Here is a 21,540-nt window from a genome sequence, read left to right as displayed (position 1 = left end):
GCTGCGCGGGAGCTGTCCTGCGGCTCAGCCTGAGCTCAGACCGAGGCCTGGACAGGAGGGCTGGGCTGAAGCCACACCAAGGTCCGCAACCGCCCAGGTGTGGGGCTCCCTGTGGCACTGCGGCTGCACAGCGGAGGCAAATGTCCCGTGGCCGCCGCCGTAGCCTGGAGGCTGGCAGTGCGCTCCTATTGGTCGCGTGTTTGGGCGCCAAAACGGGGCGGAGGCGGGGTCGGCCCCGCGCGTTGCGGACCTGTAGGAGCTGAAACCTTAGGGCCTGGTTCGGCGGCCGTCTGCCTGAGAGCCGGTGGTCTGTAAGGGCCGGCGCGTCCACCATGTTCTGCGAGAGGGCCATGGAGCTGGTCCGCGAGCTGCACCGCGCGGCCGAGGGAAGGCTGCCGGCCTTCAACGTGAGGGCGGCGGGCGGGCGGGCGCCTCCCAGGGGTGGCTTCTCTGGGGGCTGTGCAGCCGGGACGGGACGGCGGGTGTGCCCGTGGTTCTCCGCGGTGGATGTGGCCGGGTTGGTTTCTGCGGCTTCCCGCGTGCGGGCTGGACGGTCGGCGTCTCGCCCCGGTGACGCGCTGGAGAGGCCCGGAGACGGGTGCTGGAACGCAGGTGTGAGTTGCACTGGGGAGGTTTGGACCGGGATAGCGGGGCGTTAGGGCCGCGCCTGGGAGGATGCGGTGAGCGCAGCCCCGCCGGGGAGCCGGCGGTGCGGACACCCTCTCCCCGCCGGGGAAGGGTGACCGGCGCGGGGTGCGCGGGCCGCACGGGGGCTCCGGGGCCGGGAGGTTTGCTGTTCACTCACAAGGCATTTCAGGGCAGCGATGGGGTAACTCTTCGTGTTTTGAAGATAACTGTGGCGGCACTTTGGGGAATGGATTGAAGAGAAGAAAGAATGGCTCTGGGTGGTTACAGTAGACCACACGAGAGTTGTGTATGGTCCGAACGGCCTGGTCATCGGGCGCTGAAAGCCATGTCCTGCGACAGCAGGACTTGTAGCTACGAGGACAGGGCTGGAGACGGGATGGATAGTGGGGGAGGAGAGAGGTCGGCATCTCGGGAGGCTTCTCTCTCTGGTAGCGGAGTAAACATCGGAGGTCAGCAGGAAGAGTGTTTGGGGAAGGTGAGTTTTGTTTTGAACATTAAAGAGCAGTTAGTTTGACACTTAGGTCATTTAACGGATGGGGAAACTGAGCCGCGGAAATTATGGATCCAGTTAAGGAACTTGCCTGAACTTGCAGCATATTGGAGCCAGAGCCTCAATCTGAGTACAGGTTTCCTAGAGTCCAGTCTGTTGTTCTTGCAACTTCAGACAGTTAATTCATCTAAAAAGTTAGGAGACCGCAGTGGGAGGTTCAGTAGAGACGCTGGAATGCAGAGGCGTGGAGGCTGTCAAATGTGGCCCCGCTTGGGTCGGAAGACTAGGTCCTTTGGGGGTCGTGGTACATGGGAGGAAACCAGCCCAAAGGCTCAGAGACTGCCCACGGTGCTGGCTATTCAGACCCTTAGTCCAGCTCTCTTTTTCACTCACATTTTAGGATAAGTGTTGGTTTCGCACTTCGGGGTGGGGGGCTCAGGGGCGGACTTAGAAGTTGTAAAATCACTCGCTTTTCTGGGTCTTAGTTGGCGGAGGTGCACCTTTTCTTGCAGTCATGCCTGCCTTCGGGGCCGGCCACTGGCACAGCTGAGCTGAGACCAAGAATTGATCTGATTGACCCCACACACCCTTGACCACACAGACTTTCAAGAATTATTCTTCCCAGGCAGATGATGGCTGGTTTAGAGCAGGGACTCTGCCTTGTTCATTCCAGAATCCCTCATGGTTAGGTGCTGTGTTCAGCAAATTGGAATGATTATGCACTTTCTACATGCAGAACTGGTAAAAGTTTAAGTGAGTTTTTAGGAAAATTATTTTAGGTATCTTTACAAAATTATTTCACACTTCTCTTTTGTATACCTGCTGATCTACTAATTGTGCAAGAGTTTCAACTATTCTTTAAAATAATATTTGTAATAAATGGAATATTTAACTGAATTCTAATAAATCAGACTTTTCCATCATCTCTTTTTAACCAGCTGATGAAAGAGAAGGTAGAAATCATGCTTTCATTTTTCATCAGGAATCATTTCTTATATTCGAGCAGGGTTAAGTAAAGTGTAATTCTGTAATTATACCAGTAGTGCCAAAGCACTTTTGCTAATGCATATATTTTGGCTCTAAAAGTAGATGGGTTGCTTATCTTTGTTTTGTTTTGGGTGGTTTTTTTTTTTGGTTGTTGTTATAGCATTAGTGGTTTTTTTCTCCTTTTTTAAAAATTTTCAATTGATGTATAGTTGGTTTACAATGTTTCAGGTGTAGGGGTTGCTTGTTGACAGACTTATTGTGTGACATTTATGAATTTTATAATTCTAATGTTTTTATCCTTCCAAGGGAAAATTTCGTGTGTGTGTGTGTTTTATATCTTTATTGGATTGTAATTGCTTTACAATGTTGTGTTAGTTTCTGCTGTACAACAAAGTGAATCAGCTATATGTATACATATATCCCCATATCCTCTCCCTCTTGAGCCTCCCTCCCACCCTCCCCATCCCACCCCTCTAGGTCATCACAAAGCACCGAGCTGATCTTCCTGTGCTATACCGCAGCTTCCCACTAGCTATCTATTTTATACATGGTAGTGTATATATGTCAGTGCTACTCTCTCAATTCGTCCCACCCTCCCCTTTCCCCTCTGTGTCCACAAGTCTGTTCTCTATGTCTGCATCTCTATTCCTGCCCTGCCACTAGGTTCATCAGTACCATTTTTCTAGATTCCATATATATGCGTTAAAATACGGTATTTATTTTTCTCTTTCTGACTTACTTCACACTGTATGACAGACTCTAGGTCTGTCCACATCATTACAAATGACTCAATTTCATTCCTTTTTATGGCTGAGTAATATTCCATTGTATTTATGTACCACATCTTCTTTATCCATTCATCTGTTGATGGACATTTAGGTTGCTTCCATGACCTGGCTGTTGTAAATAGTGCTGCAGTGAACGTTGGGGTACATGACTCTTTGAATTATGGTTTTCTCAGTGTATATGCCCAGTAGTTGGATTGCTGGGTCATACGGTAGTTCTATTTTTAGTTTTTTAAGGAACCTCCATACTGTTCTCCATAGTGGCTGTATCAATTTACATTCCCCCCAACAATGCCAGGAGGGTTCCCTTTTCTCCACACCCTCTCCAGCATTGATTGTTTGTAGTTTTTTGATGATGGCCATTCTGACTGGTGTGAGGTGATACCTCATTGTGGTTTTGATTTGCTTGTCTTTAATGATTTGCCTAATGATTTCTCTAATGATTTGCTCAAGTAGAAAATCTCCTTTGACCTTTCTATTTTCTATTCTAGCAGTGGTTTTTTTTTTTGGTAGTAACCTTTTAAGATCATTTTCCAGTAAATAATAAATTACTTATGTACTTTTGTCATGCATTATTGCTTCTGTAGGGCTATTGATTTTTTTTTGTCATTAGTTTTATTGAGGTATAATTTATATACAACAAAATACACATTTTAATAGACATTTGAGTTTTGACAAATGTATACAATCCTTATAACCAGCAACCCAATCAAGATTTCTGTCACCCCAAGGATTCCCTTTTCTCTTTTGTAGCTACTAGCTACCTCCCATCTGCAGCCTTAGGCAACCATGGATTTTCTTTCTGTGCTACAGATTATATTTGTCTTTTTAAATGTATTTCTGGAGTCAGCATGCTCGGAGTTGCAAACTTTTCTGGACTGGGCCAGTTGGAAGCATACAGTGTGTACTCCTTTCTGTTTGACTTCTTTTCTCAGTACCGTATATTCAAGATCATCCTTAATCAGTATGTTAATTGTGTATTTTGTGTTAGTAATTCATTCCTTTTTATTTTTTTTAATTATGGTAAAATATACATAACTTAAAGTTTTCCATTTTTAAGTGTACACTTCAGTGGCATTAATTATATTCACATTGTTGTGCAACCATCACTCTTATTTCCAAAACTTTTCATAACCCCAAACAAACTCTATAACCTTTAAGCAATAACTCCCCACTCCTCTTTCCCCTCAGCTCCTGGTAACCTCTAATCTACTTTGTCTCTATGAATTTGCCTATTTCAGATAAGTGGAATCATACAATATTTGTCCTTCTGTGTCTGGCTTATTTCGCTAAGCATAATGTTTTCGAGGTTCATCCATGTTGTTGCATGTATCAGTATTTCATTTCTTTTTTTGGCTGAATAATATTGCATTGAATGGATATACAGTATTTGGTTTATCTGTTCATCAATTGGACGTTTGGGTTGTTTCCACTTTTTGGCTGTTATGAATAATGCTGCTCTGAACATTTGTGTACGAGTTTCTGTATGAACATAGGTTTTCAGTTCTCTTGAGTATATACATGGGAGTGGAATTGCTGGATAATATGGTAATTCTGTGTTTAACGTTTTGTGGACTCATCAGACTGTTTTCTACAGAGCTGTACCATTTTACATTCCTACCTGCATTGTACAAGTGTTCCAATTTCTCCCCATCCTCTCCAACACTTGTTATTATGGCCATCCTAGTAGGTGTGGAAGGACTATTGGTTTTTTTTTTTTTTTGGCTGTGTTGGGTCTTCGTTGCTGTGCGTGGGCTTTCTCTAGTTGCGATGAGCAGGGGCTACCCTTTGTTGTGGTGCATGGGCTTCTCATTGCAGTGGCTTCTCTTGTTGCAGAGCACAGGCTCTAGGCGCGCGGGCTTCAGTAGTTGTGGCACATGGGCTCAGCAGTTGTGGCTCGTGGGCTCTAGAGTGCAGGCTCAGTAGTTGTGGCGCACGGGCTTAGTTGCTCTGCGGCATGTGGGATCTTCCCGGAACAGGGCTCGAACCTGTGTCCCCTGCATTGGCAGGTGGATTCTTAACCACTGCACCACCAGGGAAGTCCCGTACTATTGGTTTTTGATAACATACATAAATCAAAGATAAACATAGATAAAATATTGCTACAAACTTGGTGGGGGAATTAATGAGTGTAATTTTATATGTTCTAGGAGGATGGACTCAGGCAAGTTCTGGAGGAGATGAAAGCTTTATATGAACAAAACCAATCTGATGTGTAAGTTGATAAGATTGATATTTTAAAACAATTTAAGAAGTATGATATTGAAATCAGATAATCTTAACATTAGTTTTATTTTTGTTAATTTTTTATTTTTTTAATTAATTAATTAATTATTTTTGTCTGCGTTGGGTCTTCATTGCTGCGCGCGGGCTTTCTCTAGTTGCGGCGAGCGGGGGCTACTCTTCATTGCGGCGCGCGGGCTTCTCATTGAGGTGGCTTATCTTGTTGCGGAGCACGGGCTCTAGGCGTGCAGGCTTCAATAGTTGTGGCTCGCGGGCTCTAGAGTGCAGGCTCAGTAGTTGTGGCGCACAGGCTTAGTTGCTCTGCGGCATGTGTGATCTTCCTGGACCAGGGCTCGAACCCATGTCCCCTGCGTTGGCAGGCAGATTCTTAAACACCGCGCCACCAGGGAAGTCCCAACATTAGATTTTAGATATGATTTGTTTTTTCTAATTCTCTGTGAGCCTGATCATACCCTAACTATACAGAACTAGAGGGATTTGTGTTAATCACTGCTATGTCCATGGGGATTCAAACAGTGCTTGGCACATGGTAGATGTTCAATAAATATTTGTTGTTTGACTGATATGACTTGAAAGGAATCGGGGTGGACCTAAAAGAGATGAGACAGGAGTAAGTAACAACCTTAATAAGTGAAATGTATTGTTTCCACTGCTTGTTTTCATTAGTAGAAGACTTAGTGGGTTAAAAGGAGAACAGGCAGTTTGTAAACTTAGCAGGAGCAGCAGTGACTTGCAATATCTTGAATGGAGTTCACTGAGAACTAGTGCTACAGAAGGCTTGGTAGGTGAGAGGGTTCTTGAGTTACAGGCTATTTAGAGCCAAGCATGGTAGTTGGCCCAGTGGAGAATTTGGGCTGAATGACCAACTTCATAGGGTCCTGTGATTTGGTGAAGAGTAAGACACAGAGTACTAACTGCTGGATCAAAGGCAAGGTATTCAGATTTCAACCTGTCTGCAATATGAGGTTTCATGTTTGGCCTTGTTAGGGAGTGTTTTCATCAGTTAGTTGGACATAGAAATCAGTACCATGCTGTTAAGATTTGTGGAGTACACAGAACAGTAGGCACATTTTGCAGTTACTGTATTTAAGGATAGATAAGATGGAACAAGGAACTGAACTGCAGCAGGTCTGCAGTAAATGTAAGGGAAATGTAAAGTCCTGAACTCAGGTTCCCAAACTGTTCATTTGCTCATTCAACAGATATGTACTAAACAATTATGAGCTGATAAATGGCTCTGGTATTTCAATTGTGAACAACATAATCAAGATTTTTGCCCCCATGACCCTCACAGTGTAAGGCAGAAGGCAGATATTAAATACAGATACACCAAGTTGGAATACATGCTATGAAGGAAAACGACAACACTAGGAGAGAGAATAATGAATTGAAAATATTAGTAGATTGAGGAATCAGGGAAGTTCTCTCCAAGGAAGAGACATTTCATCTGGGGCCTGAAGGAGAAGCAGGTTTTAGCGAGGCAGTGATTGGGGCAGAGAGCATTCTAGGTGGAAGAAACAGCATATGCAAAGACCCTGAGTCATGAAAGAGGGTGGGATGCTCAGGGAACTGATCATTAAAGAAAGCCAGTGTGGCTGAAACTTAGTGAGCAGGCAAAGGGTGACACCGGGTGAGATTTTTAAGCATGTGGGGCAGGTGGAGGCATGTTTGTGTTTTAAGAGACCACCCTGGCTTCTGTGTGGATAGTAGACGGAGGGGCTGAGAGGATAGGGAGGCATGCTGGTCATGCAGGTGACAAGAGAGGTAAGCCAGACTAGGGAGAAAGTGAACAGTTTATAGACATATTTAGGAGGTGGCCTAACAGGCCTTGGTCCAGTAAGAGGATGATTTTCCTGTATTCAACCATCTGGAAATTCATGATCCAAAATTCTGTGCCCTGTCCTCCTAGTTTGGTTGTCGGGGGTCAGTCACTATTACCAGTTTCTGGTTAAAATTGTTTGTCAGAAGAAATCTATTCCTATTTAATTACTCATGCGTAAATGTGAGTTTTTTAAGGAAGTTCTTATGTACCTAATAAAGTACTACTCTGATGTTAGGTTGGGTGTATTTTATTTGTGCTATTTCTTTATAATCCAGAGCACATTGTAAACAATGTGGAGAATAGGGAATTCCCTGGTGGTCCAGTGGTTAGGACTCTGTGTTTCCACTGCAGGGGGAACGGGTTCGATTCCTGGTTGGGGAACTCAGATCCTGCAAGCCTCTTGGTGTGGCCAAAAACAAAAAACCACACAAAAAAATGTGGAGAATAAATCTAACGTTTGTAGAGTGGCAGAAGTGTATAGAACAGATCTAGAAGACATGGTAAAATGGGACATATATTTTACCTCTATTTTCAGGGCCTGGAGCAGGCACTTATATTTTGTATTTGTTTCCTTTTAAAACCCCAGATTAGATTCTAATTCATTCTGTATACCTGGCTTTGTTTTGTTTTGTTTCCAGTTTTTTTTTATTATGGTAAAATACACATCACATAAAATTTGCTATCTTAACTTTTTTTTTTTTTTTTTTGCCACACTGTGGGGCATGTGGGATCCTAGTTCCCTGCCCCCTGCCCTGCAGTGGAAGTGCGGAGTCCCAATTACTGGACCGCCAGAGAAGTCCCCCATCTTAACCATTTTTAAGCGTACAATTCAGTGTATTCAGTATATTCATAATGTCATATAGCCATCACCATCATCTCTAGAACTCTTCATCTTGTAAAACTGAAACACTATACCCATTAAACAATTGTACATTTGGTTTTATTTTATTTTATTTATTTATTTTTTGGCTGCGCCTTGAGGCTTGCGAGATCTTAGTTCCCTGACCAGGGATTGAACCCGTGCCCTCAGCAGTGAAAGTGCAGAGTCCTAACCACTGGACCACTAGGGAATTCCCATACATTGGTTTCAAAGTGCAATACTCATCTAATATCCAAGGAGATATATATTTTATAGGATAAAACCAAAATTTTCTCCCTCTCTGTGTGAAGGACCCTAAAGTACAGAACATGCACATAGTTGAAGATCAATAAATATTTGTTGGATGAGTGGAGGACCATCTGACTCCAGAATTCTTAGCTCACTTTATTAGAATGAGGATTTGGAAGTACCACAAAAAGAGGACTCCATAGGATAAGAACATGATGTGAGGCCATAATCTTATGCACCGTGATATTCTATCTGTCTCTTATCCCACCATGAAAAAGGGATTCCAAAAAGTGAGGAAACACATTATTTGTCTTTTGGAGACAATGGAGATTAATCAGTGTGCAAAATGCAAAGTGCCACATGGCTAAACAAAACACTGGGAGTGTGATCCTAGGCAAATTAGTTAGCTTTTGGCTTTTTAATCTTTTAACATGTTAGCAAAAGCTCTGATGTGGAGGCAGGTACTATTTGGGTAGGTTAACTGCTAACATAAATGGATAAAAACAAGCATGGAGTCAGTTGTTAGTTGGCTTGGAAAATTCGACTTATACTGAAATAGACATTCTTTTCCTCCTTAAATGTTTTACCAGGAATGAAGCGAAGTCAGGTGGACGAAGTGATTTGATACCAACCATCAAGTTTCGACACTGTTCTTTGTTAAGAAATCAGCGCTGCACTGTAGCATACCTGTGAGCTTCTCTGTGTTTGCTGGGGTGGCAGGGAGCAGTGGTGGGTTCCCATGTGGTTTCCTAATTAACCATTTTATATGGATAACAGAAATTCTTAGATTTGTTTCTCTTTTATAAGCATTCTAAATTCTTCTCTTTTTTCTATTTAAACATTTTTTATGATGAAAAATTGCAGTATTCATAAAATTAGGGAATAATGTTACAAACCCTCATGGAGCCATCATATAGGCTTAACAATTCTTAACATTTTGCCATAATTACTTCATCTTCTTTTATTTGTCTATGCTAAAACATTGTAGAACATCGGGCATTTTACCACTGAATACCTTAGTATGCATCTCTAAGAAATAAGGACCTTTTGGACCTTTTCTTACATGACCACTATGATTCTCATACCTAAAGGAATGAACCGGACTTCACAGCATCCATCCAGTCTGTATTCCTATTCTCCCTGTTGTCCCAAAGATGTCCTCTTACAATGGTTTGTTTGCCTCAGGAACCAAATAAAAGTCCACATCTTAAATTTTGATGGTTGAGTCTGGAGTCTCTCTTGATCAAAACAACTTCCGATATCCCTCTGTTATGCCATCTAATACCTTATTAATGTCCTAGGTATGACCGATTGCTTCGGATTAGAGCACTCAGGTGGGAATGTGGCAGTGTCTTGCCAAGTGCTTTACGATTTCACATGTCTGCTGAAGAAGTAAGTCAGCACTGTTGTTCAAGTTTGTGAATTTGGAAAATCGCTGAGGTTATGGCAGTGTTCTGTAATAGTATTTATAGTATTTCTCTTTTTTTGTTTTAGCATTTGTTTTTCAGTAATTTTTGGTCTGTAGTATATACTGTGATGAGAATGGTAGGAGTAATTCTAAATGCTATATGGAAAACTACTATTACTTAACAAAATAAAGGGTCCCATTATGTTACTTGTTAGTGATCCATCAGTAGGATGAGAAAACTGTCATTATTATTGGGAGATTTTCCATAAAATATGTGGGTATACATAATTTGCTTATCAATGTGAATATTTGAATTCTTGATTTATCCAGTCATTAAGGGACAATATTTAAGGACACAGGATTGGAGCCAAGCAAACCTGTGTACAAACCTTGGCTCTGCCACTGTCAGATCTTGGGCAAGTGACTCGACCTCTCCCTGTGCCTAAATTCCCTCATTTACAAAGTGAGGGTCATATTGCCTACGGTGTTGCAGTGACTTTGGACACTACCTAAAGTTAGACCAAACTTCATAGGTTAAGACTGCTCTCACTTCAGATACCAGCCGTAAAGTTTGAGGTTCCCAAGGCCACCCTCCCTTCTGACCAGCTGGCTACAAATTCAGAGGTTCCCACCATCCCCTCAGGTTTGGGGCTTTTAGCCTCTTGATATTAGTCCAACTTGGAGAGAGGAGAGGGGAGCTAGAAGTAGAGCTCAGTCACCTGTGATTCAATCAATCATGATTTGATCAATCTATCAAGCCTATGTAATGTTACCCCAGAGCTGTGTGAGCTTCCCTGGTTGACAGTACTTTGTGTGTGTTGTTACATATCACTGTGCCAGGAGGGTGGTGTGTCCTGATTCCTCAGGGAGAGGATACTCAAAGCTTCACATTTGGGACTCCCAGACCTCATCCTGGTGTCTCTTCCTTTGGCTCGTTCTGATTTGTATCTGCAATAAAACTGTGATTGTCAGTGTAGTGCTTTCCTGGGTTCTGTGAGTCATTCTGGCAAATCACTGAACCTGAGGGAGGGGTGTGTGTATGTATTCGCACACACACACTTTACTAATGAAGGTTATGTGTATTGTCTTTTAGAAGTTATCTTGTTTTACCTTTCACAAAGAGATCTACAGTACTGGAATAGATTTTTGTGAATAATGTAAGAGCCTAGTTGCATTTTGAGTATGGATATTGAGATGGCATCATTTATTGAAAAGGTCCTCTTTTCCCCTTGCTCTGTGCATAGTGCCACTTGTCATAAATTGAATGTCAATATATCTGTGGATTTTGGATGTGGGACTTTCTCTTCTTTCTTAGTCTATTTGTCCTTGTACCAATTTCATATTGTTTAAATTATGGGAATTTTATAATAAGTCTTGAGTAAGTGTTCCCATCTTGTTCTTCTTTTTCAATGTCTTCACTGCTTTTGGCCTTCTGCATTCCCTTGCCAATTTTAGACTCAATTTATCAAGTTCCATTTTTTAAAAAATTGGGGTTTTGATTGAGATTGAATTGAATCTATAGATCAGTTGACATTATTACAATACTGAATCACCCAATCCTTGAAAGTGGTATATCCTTCCACATATTTTGGTTTTCTTTAATTTCTCTCAGCAATTAAAAAAAAAACCAGATTTACTGAGATATAATTTACATCCCCTAAAGTTTATCCTTTTAAAGTATACAATTCAGTGTATTTAGGATATTCACAGAGTTGTGCATCCATCACCACCATCTTATCCAGAACATATTCTGTCCCCTCTTCCCAGGCCCTAGAGACCACTGCTCTACTTTCTTCATGGATTGGCCTAGTATGGATTTTTCATATGAGTGGAATCGTACAATATGTGGCCTTTTGTGTTTTTCATTCAGCATGTATTCAAGGTTCATCCATGTGGTAACACATATAAGAGCTCCACTCTGATTTATGACTGAATAATCCCATTGTAGGGATGTACACATCTTATCCATTCATCAGTTGATGGACATTTGGGTGTTTTTCTCAACAGCATTTTATAGCTTTCAGAAAACCTGTCAATACAGAGTTTGAAGTTTGAAGAGATCATAATTCTGAAATGGTGTATTTTTCGTGGTTTGGTTTCTGGTGGAAAGTTCCTTAGGTCTGTGATTAAGTATGCTGGGATACTAGTTCTGTGAGAACAGAGATGTTTGTTCACTTTGTTAAATGATCCTAAGTACCAAGACCAGTGCCTGGTTCATAACAGGCAGTCACTAATATTTGTAGTTTGAATGAATGGTCGTAGTAATGATCCATGTGGGGATGTGTGCTGTTTCTGAAAGGATTAGTATATAATTTCTGCAAGTTTGTTTTCTTACAGCTTTGTCAAATGGCCATCTTTATGTTTGTAGATGGAATGGTTCAATCATTACAAAAAGTCCCTTGCTACCTACATGAGGTCATTGGGAGGAGATGAAGGTTTGGACATCACACAGGATATGAAACCTCCAAAAAGCCTATATATAGAAGTAAGTATACCTTTTTAAAATGGATTTTTCTTTAATGCATAGACTGTGATGACTTTTGTCTAAGAAAAGGGGTGATGTGGCACATATATACAATGGAATATTACTCAGCCACAACAAGAAACAAAACTGAGTTATTTGTAGTGAGGGGGTTGGACCTAGAGTCTGTCATACAGAGTGAAGTAAGTCAGAAAGAGAAAAACAAATACCGTATGCTAACACATATATATGGAATCTTAAAAAAAAAAAAAATGGTTCTGAAGAACCTAGGGGCAGGACAGGAATAAAGACGCAGACGTAGAGGGTGGACTTGAGGACACAGGGAGGGGGAAGGGTAAGCTGGGACGAAGTGAGAGAGTGGCATGGACATATATACACTACCAAATGTAAAATCGATAGCTAGTGGGAAGCAGCCACATAGCACAGGGAGATCAGCTCGGTGCTTTGTGACCACCTAGAGGGGTGGGATAGGGACCGTGGGAGGGAGACGCAAGAGGGAGGAGATATGGGGATATATGTATATGTATAGCTGATCTACTTTGTTATAAAGCAGAAACAAACACACCATTGTAAAGCAATTATACTCCAATAAAGATGTTTAAAAAAAAAAAAAAAGAAAAGGGGTATATGAATATATATTAGTTTATACAGGCATACCTTGGAGATATCATGGGTTTGGTTTAAGACCCACAATAAAGTGCATATTCAATAAAGTGAGTCACGAAATGTTTTGGTTTCCCAGTACATATAAAAGTTATGTTTGCACTATACTGTAGTCTGTTGAATATGCATTAGCATTATAATGCTAACCATTATCTGACAATGCAGGGTTGCCACAAACCTTCAATTTGTAAAAAACGCAATATCTGAGAAGCACAATAAAGCAAAGCACAAAAAAGAAAGGAAACAAACTCAAACCAAAAATTTTACCTGTAAATGGTGGCAGGAATAGGATGGAACAGCCAAAATTTTCTGACTGTACCTGTTTTAAAAGTTTTAACTTTGGAACCATGTAAATATTTTACATATTGTTAAAACAAAATGAAATCAAAGTGGAAAACCAACCTACACATTTTGAAAACAAAATGAAACAAATGAACCTGTGTTTCATGTTGGTAGATTAGTCAAACTGGGGTTATTTAAATTACTTTAAAACACATAGATTGATTGTATTTCCCTAGTGGGTACATACTAAGGATGAAAAGAATTACAAAGAAATCTTAACCTGTTTTTAGTTATCATATTATTCGTAATAATGTTATTAGTAATAATATTCCTAAGAATAATATAATATTCTTTAAATAATAAACACTTTATATATTGAAGAATAGAGCAAAAAAGTAATAGCATGGGCTCATGTTGAATCATCTCTTCTAAAGAAGTATTTCTTAGCTCTGTCCACTGAAAAGGCCTAGAAACAAGGACCAACCCAGTAGCCATGAGCATCCACATTCTTTTTTTTTTTTTTAAAGGGAATTTCTCTAGCTCTTGGCCTATCTTTTTTTTTTTTTAAATTTATTTTTATTTATTTTTATATTTATTTTTGGCTGTGTTGGGTCTTCGTTTTTGTGCGAGGGCTTTCTCTAGTGCGGGGCCACTCTTCATCGCGATGCGTGGGCCTCTCACTATCGCGGCCTCTCTTGTTGCAGAGCACAGGCTCCAGACGCGCAGGCTCAGTAGTTGTGGCTCACGGGCCTAGTTGCTCCGTGGCATGTGGGATCTTCCCAGACCAGGGCTCGAACCCGTGTCCCCTGCATTGGCAGGCGGATTCTCAACCACTGCGCCACCAGGGAAGCCTCACATTCTTGAGTCTATATGCCATTTCCCATGAAAGGAAACCAGGACTCTTGGGGGGAAAATGGCTGATTCCAGGTCTCAAATAGATTAAAGATGTACAAGCTGAGCATCGAAAGCAAAGAAAGTATCCAGAACTATAAGGGGAGTGCTGAGAAGACTTGGGAACTGATTCGAAGGAGCTCGCATTAGCCAAAGAAAGGACAATTTGAGCATCAAAATGATAAACTGCAGTGAATTGCATCACATCAGTTGCGTTAGAAGCATGAATGATAATGACACCTAACAATAACAGTTTTAAAACTGAAACCTCTTTGGGGCTCCTTGGAGAATATGAAGGATGCAACTCATTTTGGAAAATGGTAAATGAAAGAATGGAGTCAAGCATCTATCTGCCGTTACTGCACAAATTCTATCTCAGGGTAGCCAAATTGTTTACGAGGGAAATCTCTTTTTTATAGAAGAATTCCAGCTAATAAATGCAGCAGGAATAAAAAAACTAGATTAATGCCGTTTGGTAGCCCTAATGCATGGAGGCAAGTAGCTGCTAAAGCATTAGGTGAAAAGCTTAAGAGAGACCTTAGTAGTGGATGGGTATGGATAGCACCTAGGCCCATTGATCAATCTTAACGTCCAAAAAGGGACACCAGGATTTCCCTGGTGGCGCAGTGGTTAAGAATCCGCCTGCCAATGCAGATGACACAGGTTTGATCCCTGGTCCAGGAAGATCCCACATGCTGTAGAGCAGCTAAGCCCATGCGCCACAGCTACTGAGCCGGCACTCTAGAGCCCACACGCCACAACTACTGAGACCACATGCTGCAACTACTGAAGCCTGCGTGCTCTAGGGCCTGTGTGCCACAACTACTGAGCCTGTGTGCTGCAACTACTGAAGCCCGCACTCCTAGAGCCTGTGCTCTGCAACAAGAGAAGCCACTGCAATGAGAAGCCTATGCACTGCAACTAAGAGTAGCCCCCGCTCGCTGCAACTAGAGAAAGCCCACACGCAGCAATGAAGACCCAACACAGCCAAAAAAAAAAACCCAAAAAACAAAAAGGGACACCAGACATTTTGTGCTTCACAACATCATAACACCATTTGCCAGAAAACTAAACCTGATCTGATCCAGCCCCTACACCTAATTTCCAGTTTATAGGATATTCAGGGTTGGGGGAACATGTTAAATGACCCCACAGGAGTCCACAACAGAATCTATTTTTTGGGAAACTACCAAACTTCCCAGTTTCTTTAACAAACAAGTTGCCAAGGGGAAGGGGAAGGGGGAGAACCCTGTAGATTAAAGGAGACTTAGAGACATATCAGAAATGTGTAATGTGTAGCTCTCGTTTGACTCTCATTTGAGCATGGCAACTTTAAAAAAAAATTCATGAGACAAAGTGGGGAAATTTGGATTCTAACTGGGTATTTCATAATATTAAAAAATTATTAATAAGATGTGATAATTGTATTGGGATTTTTTTTAAAAAAAATCTTATTTTATAGAAATAAGCACTAAAATAATTATAGATTAAATGAAATGATGTCTAGGTTTCGCTTCAAAATAACCCAGAAGTGGGCGAGGGAACAAGATTGGCCACATGCTGATAGTTGTTGAAGCCAGTTGGTGGGACATTGAGTTTATTAGCCTTTTTACTTTTCAATGTGTTTGAGATTTTCCACAATAAAAGTCTATTTAAAGAAGCAAAATGCTGGTGGTGGGGGGGATTTTTCTTGTATTTCTCAAACCAACTTAAAATACCTTTGGGAGTCATGGTGGATTGCAGAGGAATCACAGGACATGAAATTATCCAGGAAAAGTAGGAATCTGAGACTTGCCATTGGAGTTGGCTTTGCTAACACCAGTGCTAGTACTCTGGAGAATAAACTGAGGTCTGAACTCTCATAGGAGATGAAAATGCCCGCCCGCCTTCCTGTGGCAGCACTTGAAGCTGAGCCACGTCTGAGATTTCTGGGGCTGCCTTTGAATGTTCCTTCTTTGCAGTTGCAGAAGTGGTTATCAGGCTCCTTACCCCTCCCACCTTCCAACTAAGACCCTCTCCTGATTCTTGTAGCATGAGTCTGTATCTTTTCTTTCCTAGTGTGCTTCTAAGTAATACTGGGAAAGAGTCTGAATCAATCAATCAAAGGAGATTGGCAGAATCTGTAAAACAAATCTTGTAGACTTAGGTCCTGTTCTCAGATATTGATACTTTATGGGAGGAATCTGTAAGAGGCAGGTTGGGGTAGATCTAAAACGTTCTCCTTTCTTTGTAGATATGGGGGGTTTTTTGGGTTTTTTTTAAATTTAATTTTTGTCTGCATCAGGTCTTAGTTGTGGCACGTGGGATCTTCGTTGAGGCATGAGGGATCTTTCGTTGTGGTGCGCGGGCTTCTCTGTAGTTGTGATGTGCGGGTTTTCTCTTCTCTGGTTGTGGTGCATGGGCTCCAGGGTATGTGGGCTCTGTAGTTGTGGCACGAGGGTTCCAGGGTGCGTGGGCTCTGTAGTTTGCGGCACGTGGGCTCTAGTTGAGGTGCGCAAGCTCAGTAGTTATGGTGCACAGGCTTAGTTGCATGGGCTTAGTTGCTCTATGGCATGTGGGATCTTAGTTCCCTGACCAGGGATTGAACCTGCGTCCCATGCATTGTAAGGCGGATTGTTTATCACTGGACCACCAGGGAAGTCCCTGTAGATGTGTTTTCAACTGCTTGATTTTTCACAATTTGCAGAGGGAAAACAATACAGTGACGTTGTCTCTTTTTGGCAGCTCCTTAGGTTTCCTTGCTGTCAGTGCTGACGTACACATATATTCGGAGATTTGCCATTTTTCTTCCTCCCCATCAAAACAGGACAATTAGAACCACTAGAATACCACAGGAAGGAGTACTAGGCCTAAGTACACAGAGAAGAAATAAAGAGAAAGCCTAATACTTTTCATATGGGTATATATAAATCCCCATCTACTTTATGGTTTCTACATATTATAAAGTAATTTAGATAAGACATCAGTTTTTCTTTTCAGGTGCGGTGTCTAAAAGACTATGGAGAATTTGAAGTTGATGATGGTACTTCAGTCCTATTAAAAAAAAATAGCCAGGTATTTATTGTCTTAAGATACTTTAAATTTTGTAAGAGTGTTGAATGACGAAAATGTTGGAATCAGTAGCAAAGTAAGTATCACCTTGTGATGATCATTTGTATTGTAGGAATTATGTTTATTATAAAATACTCTTTTGTCCTTTTTCTAAATGTAAAGACGTGAAGCAAACGTTGCATATAGTAAGAAAGGGTTAATTACAGTTGACCCTTGAACAATGCACAGGGATTAGGGGTGCCTACAGACTCCCCTCTCCCCACACAGTCGGAAATCTGAGTACTTCTATCTCTGCCTCAAAAACAAAGGGATTGATAAATGACTCACCCAAAGGCTGGAAGCTAAAACAGTTTGAATAGAATTAGGACCCAAGCCCTAGTTCTTTTGATCCCACCTTTTGTGATCTCTAATCGAACACAAACTTTTCCCCATACTTAGTCAATTTAAAGATCTGTAAAATGACAATACAGGTTTTATATATGTGTGTGTGTATATATATATCAGCATATTTGAGTGGAGTCATGCAGTTCAAACCCATGCTCAAGCATTAGCTATAATTTACTAGGGTATTGCTTGAATTTAATACTAAGCATTTCCCTGGGAAGTTGCCACAGTGGGTCTTATTCTAGTTAAGGGGCTATTAAGTTGTTGCATTTAGCTCCTTTCTTCAAATTGTTATTTATTAAAAAGGTGCTAAGCACTAGTTTTCAGCCTATACTTCTTCACCTTTTAAATCTTAGTTCTTTAGTTAACAAATAGTGATATGGATCAAAAAATTTCTAAGTATTTAATATATAAACATAATAGAAGTTAATAGGGAAAGACTGAAATTGTAACTCACTAAATTTTTCCTTACGAAGAATCTCAATTTATTGTTTCCTTAGAAATCTTCAAGTTCACATTAGATGAATTCACATTAGCTAAATTTATTTTATCCTATCTCTATTTTCTGTAGTCATATTAGCATAGGAGGAAAGGTGAACTAGTAAAAACCACTCTTTCCTTTGTTGCCTGCCATCTTGTTACGAGACGGTCGGTATTTAATGACCCTAGTCACTTTTGTTGACTTCTGTTTGTTCTGTTGAGCCGAAGAATGGTTCTGGTTATGTGGTTCTTAGCTCATTTCCCTAAGGGAGGGTGAGTTGGTCTCTTATTTTACTAGTACCCTTGGAGTTTTAGTTTCCTGAAACAAAAGTTGAAATTATTAAAGACAGATTTTCAGGGTACCCTAAAATCTTTGGTTGTTAAGGCAAAAGTTTCCCTTCCAAGGATACTAATGAATAGAAAATAGATGGTGAAGCTCTGGGTTCACAAGAACAAAGCTAGCCTAATAAAGCAAGATCTGAGAAAATGCACTTCACCCCAAACACTGTCCCGTGGTTGAATTTCTTTCTCGAGCTTTGTGGCCAGTCTTCCCACCAAGTGTGCTAAGACTCCTCAGCAGGGAGGGCCTGGGTGGGGCCAGGGCAGCCGAAACCCAGTCCCTCCTCCGTCTGCTGCTGTTAGATGATTGCTGTTTACTGTGTGGCGCATTCAGAAGCCTTCCTCTTAATGAGACTTTGTCTCTCAGTATCACCCTATAAAAATGGGGAAACTTAAAAGCATAATCTACTGTAATTGATATTAAGGGGCTTCTAAAATGTCTGAGCACATCTGAAACCAGTTTTCTATAAAATCTGTAGTGTAGATCACCCACATAATGTAAAATATTAATAGGGAAACATTTTCCTACTGTACATTCCTTTATTATTGACTCTATGGCAAGCATGCTTCTCTGGTTGTCCAGAAATCAGAACTCCCTCTTTTTAGTAGATATTGGAATAATTGTTAAATGAGCAACTCTATAGTTTTTTCTCTCTCTTTATTTTTTATTATTTTACATTTTATATTCTTAAGGCTTTTTAAAAATTCCATTAAGTTAGACAACAGTCCTTGGCCCATGGGTCTTCATGACTGGTTTGGAGGAGTTTCTTTGGTCATGGGTCTCACCTGAGGCCTTTGAGTTTGTGGAGGACTGTCAGGTGAACTGAAGTGGCATCCGCTTCCTTGAATACTTTGCATACTCTCTCCTTCAGTTACTTTCTAGGGTTATCTACACTGCACTTTCTGATGTACTGTTTCTTGTTTTTACCCAAGTATCTCTGTCTCGTCTTTGAGATTTCTTTGGTCACTTGTGAGCTTGGAAAGTCTTCCTGCCTCACCTCCAGCACCTCCCCGCTCCAGAGTTTAGTAAATGTTCACTTTTGTTTTAAGCCCTGGTGTTTTGAGAGGGAATCAGACAAGGAGACTCCTTTCCACCTCAGGACGAGAGCAGTGTCCTCTCAGGAGACGTTGAGGATGAGCCTTAGCCAGGCACTGGCATCCTCACACACAGCGTGTGACCAGCACCCATGTCATAGGTTACCATGACTTTTAGTCCTTGGAAAATATGGGAGAAGAGTTGCACTGTTAGTAGAAGAATGACTGTTCAGACTCAGATCCTAGAAGAGGTTTAGTGGAGAAGACACTCCTTCCATGTGCCTTCCTAATGAGCTGTTGCTGCACCACTTGTGATCCAGCGCCCCAAATCTCACCTACCTGGGTTTTCTGTGCGTAGATTTTAAAATGCAAACATGAAGGAAAATACCTACTAGAATTCAAAACTCTTTAGTTAAATTTAACTTAAGCAAAACGTGAATTTGTTTATAAAATTCATATTTCAGTACAGCTCTAGGTGACATCCGTTTCAGTTGATTAAAATAGCAAAAATACTTAAGTTTAGCTTTTAACTACTTAGCTGGTGGAGTTTGAAATATATATATATAATGCGTTGCTGCTTTTTAATGATGCATCGTGTAATTTAACATTCTTTTCATTCCCTTTTCTTCCTACCCCTCTTCCCTCAGCACTTTCTACCTCGGTGGAAGTGTGAGCAGCTGATTAGACAAGGCATTCTGGAGCACGTGCTATCGTGACCTCACGCCAGATGGCTGCCAAGCCTTCCCCCGTTCGAGGCTGGACCCAACCAAGGACGCTTCTCCACCTCCCTCTCCACCTCCCCCAGGCCCACCACTTTTTGGTTTTAAAATTTAGACTTTCTTTAACCAGGAATGCTTGGCCAAGGAGTATGGTTTGTTTTTCTTTTTCTTTTTTTTCATTTGAACCTGAGTTTCTCTTTTATTTAATTTCCAAATATAATTCTATAACCTTCCATGGTAAACATATTTTTGAATCTGTGTTGTATGCTTGCATTTTGAAGCATCAGTTCTCAATAGAGAGTTTGAATTCTTGCCGTACAGAGACCCCACATATCCAATCTGCTGTCCACAGTTCTAGAGGGAAGTCCAAGATCAAGGCTCTAGCAGATTCTGTGCCTGAAGAGAGTGCTTCCTAGTTCATACACCGCCATCTTCTCGTTCTGTGCTCACAAGGTGGAAGTGGTTTATTTTTCTATTGTAGAGGATTCTCCCCTTTGTGTGGTAAGTTGTATCTGTAATCCCAACATTCCTACAATTCCCAAAATACTGTATACAATTTCCTAAATACTATATACAGTTCCCAAAATACTATAGTGTGTTTTTGTTTAATGAAAGTAAATTATCAATATTACATTTTAATCTCCTTTAAACAATGAGGAAGTTTCACCTGGCTGTATAGGGAGATAGGAGGTCCTGGTGCATCTTGTGTTGCTGGAAGTGTGCATTGTGCAAGCCGGGGAGCTGAATTTCTGCAATTCATGTTTCCAAATCACATGGGCAGGTGGAGCTGATGGCCTATAAAATTTTCAGCGTATTTAATGTTTAATAACATGTTAACTTATCACCTGGCTGTTTAGGAAGAAAGGAAGGACACAATGGATTTTGCCCTTTTCCAGCAGTGGTGGCTGATCTGGCTCATGCCTGTCTGCGAGCCTGTGGGGTGAGCACCAGGATCTCCCCTTTGGAAAGGGAAACTGGAATTGGGGCTAGGAAAGGAACTTTGTGCAGTTTCCCCCCAACAGTCCCAATGACCAGAAAGTCACATGAAGAGCTGGTCAACTAAGTGGAGCGCAGTTTCTGTTGCCTGATAAACTGAAAATGGTAGACATTGGAGAGGCACAGAGTGGTCTTGCCTGGTGGTCAGTGGCCTTTCCACACCAGTTCACTCCATGACCAGTGACTAGAGCCAGTCAACATAAATCAATAAAACCTACAAAATTTTAACTTTTCAACTAGTATACATTCACTTCAAATAAGGAATATACTTACTATTTTATTCTGGGAATTAAACAGAAAAGCACAACATATATCAGTAATTTACGTACAGGAATGATGCTGGGCTGTAATCTCAGAGGCATTCAAATTTAAAATCCAGATAAACCCAGTACCTGACACTCTCTGTGCAGTTTATTTCTTAAACAGGAGAATGTTTCTGGCCAGAATTATACTCAAGAAATCAAGCTATAGAGAGGCTCTACCTAGGGTGTGGATCTGCATATTTTCACAACACACGTACTTAGGTCAGTAGGCAGCCCTTGACAGACTGTTTGTTTTTGTTTATGTATTTTTATGGTCACGCCACTCGGCTTGCAGGATCTTAGTTTCCCGACCAGGGACTGAACCCACGCCCTCAGCAGTGAAAGCACAGAGTCCTAACCACTGTAATGCCAGGGAATTCCCTCATTTTTAAAAATAATTCCTCCCATAGGTTCGTAGCCACGT

The 21,540-nt window shown here is 41.2% G+C and overlaps 1 protein-coding gene across 3 annotated transcripts; it reads left to right on the top strand.

Moving 5' to 3' along the window:
• Positions 1-226: 226 nt before the first annotated feature.
• Positions 227-20,060, top strand: GINS1 (GINS complex subunit 1). Of its 3 annotated transcripts, none has more exons than XM_068565838.1 (7): positions 227-407; positions 5,061-5,125; positions 8,675-8,773; positions 9,386-9,476; positions 11,861-11,977; positions 16,790-16,864; positions 19,747-20,060. In XM_068565838.1, the coding sequence occupies exons 1-7, from the start codon at positions 333-335 to the stop codon at positions 19,813-19,815; spliced, it is 591 nt and encodes a 196-aa protein (XP_068421939.1). In that variant the 5' UTR covers positions 227-332; the 3' UTR covers positions 19,816-20,060. The 3 variants fall into 3 exon arrangements, with proteins under 3 accessions (XP_068421939.1, XP_068421940.1, XP_068421938.1); XM_068565837.1 differs by lacking the exon at positions 227-407 and adding an exon at positions 449-612; XM_068565839.1 differs by lacking the exons at positions 5,061-5,125; positions 8,675-8,773; positions 9,386-9,476.
• Positions 20,061-21,540: the final 1,480 nt, after the last annotated feature.

Source organism: Eschrichtius robustus, chromosome 16 (assembly GCF_028021215.1).
Source record: "Eschrichtius robustus isolate mEscRob2 chromosome 16, mEscRob2.pri, whole genome shotgun sequence".
In the NCBI taxonomy this organism is placed as follows: domain Eukaryota; kingdom Metazoa; phylum Chordata; class Mammalia; order Artiodactyla; family Eschrichtiidae; genus Eschrichtius; species Eschrichtius robustus.
This window is presented reverse-complemented; position numbering and strand designations above follow the sequence as displayed.

What these genes read in the sequence shown, in the direction of transcription:
- GINS1 (XM_068565837.1), top strand. Translation starts at nt 508, where the DNA reads ATGTGGCCGGGTTGGTTTCTGCGGCTTCCCGCGTGCGGGCTGGACGGT. An exon ending in AGACGGGTGCTGGAACGCAG is followed by an intron (nt 613 to 5,060) that starts GTGTGAGTTGCA and finishes TATATGTTCTAG; the next exon opens with GAGGATGGACTCAGGCAAGT. An exon ending in TTCACATGTCTGCTGAAGAA is followed by an intron (nt 9,477 to 11,860) that starts GTAAGTCAGCAC and finishes TTATGTTTGTAG; the next exon opens with ATGGAATGGTTCAATCATTA.